At 35.6% G+C, this 9,240-nt stretch overlaps 1 protein-coding gene across 1 annotated transcript; it reads right to left on the bottom strand.

The window, feature by feature from the left end:
- Positions 1–457: 457 nt before the first annotated feature.
- LOC126828504 (uncharacterized) lies at positions 458–8,804 on the bottom strand. The gene is made up of 9 exons (XM_050558295.2): positions 8,576–8,804; positions 7,375–7,561; positions 6,049–6,181; positions 5,234–5,338; positions 4,321–4,497; positions 3,886–4,046; positions 3,450–3,693; positions 2,264–2,360; positions 458–1,786 (listed from the first exon to the last, which is right to left on the bottom strand). Exons 1-9 carry the CDS (start codon positions 8,593–8,595, stop codon positions 1,234–1,236), a joined length of 1,677 nt encoding a protein of 558 aa, XP_050414252.2. The 5' UTR covers positions 8,596–8,804; the 3' UTR covers positions 458–1,233.
- Positions 8,805–9,240: the final 436 nt, after the last annotated feature.

Below are 9,240 nucleotides of genomic sequence, written 5' to 3'. Positions count from 1 at the left end.
CACAGGTTTTGCCGCAATGGGGAAGGTGGGGTGGGGGGGTAACTCCGGAACAGATGGTATAAGAACGCTGTTTTTTGTCCTCTCAAGACATCAATGCTTAACATTAAATTTGAAAAAGATCTATTAAGAATAGTGACAGAGAGAGAGATGGGGTTTAACGAACACTCGACACAAACCAGATCATTTCGGGACTAACATATGGTTCAATTTTATTTCAATAATTCGCTTGCGTGTAGGGGTCTTTAGCAATGGGAGCAAACCGGGAAACCCGGAGAAAACCCACGAGGATGGACAGGCGACCCTACTCTTTGTCACTTACAACTGGAGAATCGAAACCATGCCAGTTGACTCAATGACAGACCTTATGATATCTACTATAGAATGTGTTATTGGGTGATAAATGTATTTGCTTGTTACAATGAGGTTTCAGGTATTAGTGACGGTAAAGTTCTGAACAGAAGTCTTGAAAAAAAAATATTATTTAGCAGATATATCAAACAATGTACGTAAAAGGCGTATATTAAAGCATACTTATAAAGGTGCATTTATCAAACAACATACGTTTAAAGATACTTTCCGATAAGGTATTTATCGGGTGGTTATTTCCAATAAAAGCATGGTAGTTTTGGTATATAAGGTAAGTAGAAACATACTAGAAAAATACTGGATTCCCTGAAAAACACCCATGGAGTGCATACAGAACAGAAATGTAAGGGTTTCCGTAACCGGCAGCTCGACGATTATGAATGTCTGGTCGCGTCTGATCTCCCAGCGTTAGTAAGCGCTTAATGTTTATGTTGATAAACTTGATGAAGACCTTGAGCGTACAACAGTTTCTGAGATAAAACCCACGGAAAAAGACGTGGGCAGTGAATTTAACTAGGCTTCGATATTTATGATAAATGGACAGCGATTAAAGAAAGACAGCATCGTCTTGTCTATGCAATGAATTCTTCTCCGGCTTTGCACCCGTTGCTAGGTAGCGCGTCAGCTAAGTCACGTGACACAAACATGACTTCTTTTCATAAGACTTTTAATAGCAGGGGTATTCCCTCGCGAAAACAATGTTTTGAGAAGGATTTGAAGCAAAATTTTTTTAGGTTAATTAGTTTGAATATGCTTTTAGTCCAAATATCATCAACTCACCCCGTTTGTATGCGGGAAGGTATCTTTAAGTAATGGTTGTTTTGAGTGACATATGCATAGCGGATAAATAATATATCACAATTAATTTCAGATAGTCATAATCCAAACTAATAAACAATTGATTATCAATATTGAATTGCACGAAAAGTTCACGGAATGGCTAATAGAGGCGCCTACCCGAGACTCCTTGGAGCAAAGTTTTAATATTGTGAAAAACTGACGAAACTGTTCAATATGTTTAGTAAGATCAGCGATATACTCACGAAAGTCACCTTGCATACAGGGAACAAGCCTTAATGCATCGACGACCTCAAGACATGTATCTGAACAAGAAATGTCACACAATTTTCTGAATTTATGGAAGAGTAATATGAATTCAAAATTCCTTAAACGAAGAAAGTTCGACAAATTGCACCCTTTGTAGGTCATTCCTTTGCTAACGACACAGGATGGAACTGACTTCCACGACGTACAAGAGGAAAACATTATGTGTTCTTTAGGATAATATGTCAGAAAGCCGAAACACATTTCGTCACTTGTTGAATCACCAAAATGTGTAGCCTCAATTTTGTGAACTGAATTGTAGATACAGGTGGTGGATATGGTATCTCCTGGCAATAGTTCCAATGGCTCCTGAAATCTGAAATAGACCAGAAACACCCGAAGGTTAAAGATACATTATGGATAGTTAAATCTGCCTAATGAAGGTCTTTCGTTTGGTTTTAAATGTTACATAAGTTATTATTTAGACATTGATGGACACATGAAGCCCATAATCAACTCCCTAGTCCATCGGATGGCCGAGATTTAAATGGTTTAAATATACGCGAGAATATTTTAACCATAATTAATCGACCATCGAGGCTAAGTATCGGTTGCCAAGAAAGGTTGCAATAAACGATCTACGTCATATCTTTAAACATTCATAACTTCGCTCAGATTAAAGTATGTTTTAGATAACTGTACTTTTGTTTGTGTATAGTCTTCATCTCTATATATATAACATTTATTTTGGTACTATGTTGGTGTTCCAAATGTATGGAACGCCTTCCACTGCTCACATAGCCAACAATCTATGCCGAACCTAAGTATTTAAATGGTTCATCTAACAACTTACTTGTAAACTATGGGATTATCATAATTATATCTCATATCATTGATAATATTCCTTATTTTTGTACCATTACGAAACTGTTCTATTTTTTGCGAGACACCTGAAATTTAATGATATATAGATGGCAAGTAAAAACCCTTTACCAAACCCCATTAATAAGTTAAAATGAGAATAGATTAACCCACTTCAATTAACAATACATATACGCTACCTCGCGCATAGCACCCCACATATTCAAATACTATTAGCAAATAGTATCAAAAATGAAAGACATCCTCGGAATTAACAGACATGAGATGCTTGAGTATTAGATAACGTAAAAGGGGGCATAGCTCTTCTGAGATCGACCGCAGATTTGTTAGAATTTGAAAGAAAACTATATGAATGATCAATGTTGTATATAAGATATCCCAAAGACAAGATCCAGTTTAAAGGTAAATCACTTTTAACAAGAAAATAAATGTAACCAAACCTCAATGGAATGGGTCTAAAAGCGCATATTATTCATGTAATATAAATGTATGTAAAGTGATTTATATTAATTTATTTGAAATAATTGTTATATTTCCTAACCAATTATGTTCGGTGAAATACGTGCACAGTCCAAATTGAACGACAGTCGTTTTCGCCTGCTGAGTCTATTTTACTCGTTTTTTGAATTGTTATTATTCTCTCGTCAGTGAATCGGACATTACTAATTATTTCTGCATTGCCTTGTAGGATATGTGTTTCTTTGTTCATTACGAATGATCATAGAATACACGACCGACTCGTGCACTGATTATAACATGTTCATTGTGTCTTAAATATTTGATATTAGGATCCCATATTAATTCGCGTCAAAATAACAACATTAATATTGATTGAAATGGGCCAATATTGATTTCCAATTCGATGAAAAATATTGGGTTAGAGGATTTTCTCCTTGAAGCACTTCTGTATTTTGAAGGCAAAGGGATCACAAGCTGTATGATGTAGGCCTACCTGATGCACTGTCGAATTTGATGCCAATGGGATATATTACTGATGATTTCAGTTTGTGATATACATATTTCTCCCCATTAAGTGATTTTGATTTCAGAAGATTATATCTTTCAAATGATATTGGTAACGTGCATCATCGCCCTAAGGTATGTTTCAGAAAAATCCAACTGGGGGCATTTATATTGTCTTTGTTAGAGCTTCTTACCTAAATAATGCATATGGCTTGTCGCGGAAGCTATATACACCTTTTCTTTTACAGCAAGACTGGTACATTCTCCTGGACAAATGCCAATATATTCTGTATGCTTGGTTCGAGGCTGAATATTTAGAAATGAAGCCCCCACTGTCAAAATGCCTGCATCTGTGATACGCCGGTTTGTCGTAAAATACAATACTAATGCTGATTGGTCAATGTAATTCGTGCTTAAAGTTGGATTGTTCCAGTGAAACTGTCGATAAAATAATAACAAATTACCACTTGTATTGCTTATAAAAACAGTGTGTTTGAATGTGTAATACAGGAATGATTCTTGAAATGTTCAAATGAAAAGTCTTTATTTGGAAGAGCTGTTTTACTCCATATTTCTAAATACAACAATTTACGGGTAAATACACACCCAACTTCAGTATGTACCAATTACCTGTAATGCGGCTCTTTTAAACCCCTTTGTTCCAATTCTGAACCCGGTAGAATTGTGAATACAATCTCCACTTAACCCTACAGTCCATATACTGATAACCTGCTTACACTTGCTACTAGGTACCATGTTGCAAGATTTCGGATTAGGTTCTAACTGTGCGTCTGTAATTTAAAATTGAATAATGCAATGTTTGTTAATTGATGATGCCTATGGTATGTTCATGAAGCTATCCGTTTTGGATTGATTTTGGCACATGGATTTAGTGCGTCAGTTAAAGTATTCTTATATTCGAAAGAAATTTAAACGTTATAAGAATATGTTTTCCATAATACCATGTTACAACAAACAATGTTTAGCTATTCTGTCGACGTTCCCATTTACGACACAGTTCTAGCACAGTCATATATTTCGTGCAAACTAATATAAAGTACATACCATCTTCACATCCAAATAAAACAGCATGATGCATTATTTGTATATTGTCGATAATAGGCTGTGTCGCAACCAAATGGTAATCATCATCTTGTGGCAAATCAAATACGATGCAAATATAAGTAGTCTCTGCATTAGGTACTGCAGTTTTAGGAAACTGAATGGTTACATTCGAGATACCTGCAAATATATTGTCTGCTGTAAAACTAAATACAAAGTCTAGATTTCAGTATTAATCATTAACATTTACCGTGTATCATTAAACTACAAATCTACCACTTGTGGCATGAGTCTCATATTTAGCGTCTACGTATCTCAAACTGTAGAAGTAACACCAGTTCGCATAGTTATAATTCTTTTAAATCTCAGGCTTGTTAATAATTTTCTCAGAACCATAAAAGGGAAAGTGCGATCAGCAATAAAATTAAAGGAACATCTTGAAATATCCCCATGGATAAATTTACATGCATAAATTATGAAAATCTCAGATATCTTTCAAAGATACACTTTTATTACTATAAGGGTGTCTTTTGAAAATCATTAAATTTCTATAATCATTTCCTACCTTCAATCAAGTGTGGAGCTGTGGTGGGTCAGGACGTTGGCCCGCTAATATGGAGGTCCCCTGTTCGATCCTGACGTTGATCGAGAAAGTTTATCAGGATTTTTCGTATAGTCGCTCGGATGAGACGAAAAACCAAGGTCCCATATACACATTGGCGTATACATAAAAGTACCATTGGTAGTTGGGATTCGATGTAAGAACGGGTAGTAGCGCCGCTATCCGGGCAAAATTTCCCTCATAGAACACTGTATGGCGAATGCCCATCTTCATTAGCTCAGTCGGAGCAGAACAATATGACGTTAGACCCCATTTCATTGCATTTTTCAATCGAGTGTTATAAAGTACAATTACCTGCCTGGTTTATCGCATCGCAGGCAAATTCCTCTTTTTGACATTCAGACTCTAGCCATGCCAGCTGATGTTGACATTTTGGCTCATTCCAGGGTTCACATACACCTGGAAAAAACAGACAGCGGTGTAGAAAACATACTTTATTTTTAAAACGAAATTAAAATGATTATAATAAATCATAACCATTTTATTTTGTTGAAACCCAGGGGTAATAATAGTCGTGTAGTACAAATCATATAACGTTCATTAATGTATTGAGTCGTTATGCCATATAGTAAATATAGATTCAACAAAAACAAATCTACACGAAAATTCGGCCATGTTATACAAAACTGAATGGATATACTGTAACCAGTTTTGGAATAAAGGTTCAATTATATATAAACTAAATTACTAAAACCTGGTATATATAGACATTAAAAACTGTTGGTTTTTTTTACTAGACTTCCAATTTTGTAAAACAAATGAAGTGGTTGATACAAAATTGAACTCTTCATTACAAAACAGGTGTCTACATATAGCGGTCATATTTTCATCTATATTGCAATACTGAACGGATCCGAATACCTTGATTTTGTTTCCATCAAAACTACTTCCATAAACGTTAGATATGTCTGTAATATTTCCATCGTCAACAGTACAGATTGCATCATTATTAAGAACAATTATTGTTAAAATAAACAGGTGCAGTTTGTTTCGTTTAAAACATTGCAAATATGCACAAGACAAAACTTGCTGAAATAATACCAAATACTTCAATATTCTCTATACTGTTTAAAGAATTCTAGAGGATACCATTTCCTTCATATCTATACCTGGATGAGAAATGTCAGTATTTCGCTCAGGAAAACTTTCTGGGGACCAAATACAATTGGGATCGCCAAGTTCTTGTCCATTCGTTTTACCATCTCCGTCCGAATCTTTCTTGCACAAAGCGTCGGTCCATTGCTAAGAATGAATAATTATAGATCATAGCAATTATTCTCCGTACAAAGCAACAAATATAGATTCCCCACCAGCCTTTTGAAAATGAAAGGAGAAAAGAAGGTCTATAATAAAAAAAAATACTGTACAGCGTTTAATAACTTACGGTAAGGAGGCGATACCTCCACAAGATAATTAAAGGGCAACTCTATGTTCTGCAAGGCTAGTCTAAAAAGTTTGAATACAAGCCAAACAAAACCACGGAGTATTTACTAGGTTTTTGTAGCAGTGACACTTAACTCCACAAAAAATTGTTGCGGGACTCGATAGAGGTCTTTTTCCGTTGACTGGTATTTGGTATCTGTTTTGAAATTTAGAGGTCATTTTATCAGTGCTAAGTTAACATGTAGTTCTAGTGCAACAGAAAATTGAAATGAATGAAATGGGGTTAAACGCCTTACTTTTCTGCACCGACTGGGCTCATAAAGACGGACAGGCGCCATGCAGTGTGCTCTGCGGGAAACTTTGTCCAGACAGTGTCACTACTACATACTTTTATTTCGAATTCCAAAATGCATGTCAAGTGTATCGAGGCCTCGACTTTTTCGTACCACCCGAACGACTATAGATACTGTTCTCTGTCGGGTCATCAGTCCAGGACCCCTGACAATGGGAAACCAGCGGGAATATTTCGAGGAACTTTCTCGGTCAACACCGGAAGCGAACCCGAGACGCAAGGGGTACCATTAGCACACTGTGCACAACACAACGTCAACACTATTTAAATCAAATAGAATGCCTAACCACAGTAATATTACAAACATTGAACATAATCTATGTTTATAGTATGGACACAGGAATAGATTATTTATCGTCAATCTATTCATTGCTACCCTTTATAAACAGTTTAGAGCATAGTTTAGTATAGCGTTTCAAAGCTGAAATATGTAAGCTACCTACATGTAAAGTACTAAATCTGGCAATGCCCAGAAATCCAAATTGGTGGAAATTCGACGATGAGAACATGAACTCAGCTGTTTGTGTACGGGATTTGCGAATAACAGGGGTGTTTTTATAAATAAAATAAAAAAGAGGAGTTCATTCTTTAAAATGCATGTTATACAATTAGCAGAAGTTTAGGCAAAAACAATAAATTACAACCGTATTGGGATAATATGCCATCAGTTGAATATACACGCTGCCAGTAGGATACTTACATGGCCAGCCGAAGCAAAATCTTTTCCAAAGAAATTCAAGTTTTCTTTGCCCAATGCAAATTTGTGTCCAACTCCATGCCACAAGTGATTTGGTTTACAGGGATGTGGTACAATATTACCATTCGGTATATTGTGTTGATAAGTTTCAAATCCAAACGTCGGAATAACCATAAAACTTGCGACTTGGCTGAAACGTAAAAATAAATTGCTTAAAAAGATGATTTTGTTTTTGACTCTGCCAAATTCTATCATCCGCAATCGTAGTCCAACACTTTTATGTTTAATATCTAGATATGAATCTTATAGTAAAAAAGGTTTGATGACCAGGACAGCTGCTTCATTTGATTTATCTCTAATTTGCATCTGAAAACGTGTCTAAATATAATGCCGTCCATGGTAGAGAACTTATATCCATAGTTGAAATATATATATTGATCTTAATATTACTTTTCTTGGCTGTTTAACATTTTATTATCAAGGTATGGCGTAAAGTGTTTATTTAGACATAGCATTCAATTTCTAGTCTATACTAAAGAGAGAGGGAGAAATGGGGTTTAACGTCAACTCGACACAAATTAGGTAATTTCGGGACTAACACGTGTTTCAATTTTATTTCAATAATTCGCTTACGCGTAGGGTTCTTTAGCAGTAGGGGGAACCGGGGGGCTCGGAGAAAACCACGAGGTTGGACAGGCGACCCTACTCTTTGTCACGTACAACCGGGGAATCGAAACCACGCTAGTTGACTCAATGACAGACCTTATGATACAGCGCACACGTGCTAACCATTCGGCCATCCAATCCCCTTAGTCCATACTAAAATATTCAGGTGAAAGAAAAGGGACAAATTGCATAGACACAAATTTTCTTTGTTATGTAGAGCACGAAAACGACGACTATCAAATTCAAACTATTGACACATGAATGGCTATTGCGATAAATGTTGTTTTTGTCATATAAGCCAAATGAATGAAATTTGGGTTTAATGTCCTTCTTTCTGTACTGACTGGCGTGGGCTTTTGAAGACGACACAAGCAATACCTGCTCCCCCTTTCTGCTGGTTGTTAAGGGTTAATATAATGTTTGTCCTAAAATGCCACCATATTCCTCTTATAGTCTCGAGAATAAGCTTCTGGACAATAGTTATCTTCACAGTGATATTAAAACATGCATAAATAATATAAAATAAATATTTACAGACCAGAAGAGAGTAAAGTCCATAGTTTATGCTCATTGTTCGAGTTCCTTGGTAATACTGATTTTCTTTTAAATCCACATTATGACTTGTTTATATACAACATAATCATTGCAAATAGCAGAACTTATAAATATTATTATCCAAATTATGCAACGTGACTTTTGTTTTAGTTGATCAATTCTTTGTTTGCTTTGGAATCTATCCAGTCACGGGACTGTTGAGTTAACCGAGTTAAAATATTCAATATGTTTTGAATAACAGGTATGTCCTATTTAGACAGACCAGACGCGTGTTGTAGTGAATCGATATTAAGACCTTTATCCTGAATAGACATTATATTGCTAGTGTTAATAACCCGTACTTGTATGACTGCTGGCGCAAGCATATACAAGAGACTGCATTTATTCAGTGCAAATAGGAAGGATATGATGTACAGATAGGATTTCTATTTTACCTGTAGGTATTTTACCTATGATTTACAGACTATTAGGTTTATAGAAAAAGTTTGATACCCCTGAAACAATGAACCGTAGTCTTACTCTCTATTGATACTCTTAGCCAACAAAAGAAGGATAACTAATATTCATAAAGAGCGAACGGAAGATGGATTCTGGCCAGTGTCATATAATATCCAAAAAACAATTTCCAGCCATTATGTTTTGTTAATT

The sequence above is a fragment of the Patella vulgata genome, chromosome 1 (assembly GCF_932274485.2).
Source record: "Patella vulgata chromosome 1, xgPatVulg1.2, whole genome shotgun sequence".
Lineage (NCBI taxonomy): Eukaryota > Metazoa > Mollusca > Gastropoda > Patellidae > Patella > Patella vulgata.
The sequence above is the reverse complement of the archived record's forward strand: the minus strand, read 5'-3'. Positions and strand labels throughout refer to the sequence as shown.

Excerpts from the sequence above, each read along its gene's own strand:
- LOC126828504 (XM_050558295.2), bottom strand. The coding sequence starts at position 8,595 with ATGGACTTTACTCTCTTCTG. Across the intron at positions 3,694-3,885 it reads TTAAAAGAGCCGCATTACAG|TTTCACTGGAACAATCCAAC; the intron begins GTAATTGGTACA and ends TTTTATCGACAG. Across the intron at positions 2,361-3,449 it reads AAGCCATATGCATTATTTAG|GTGTCTCGCAAAAAATAGAA; the intron begins GTAAGAAGCTCT and ends ATTAAATTTCAG.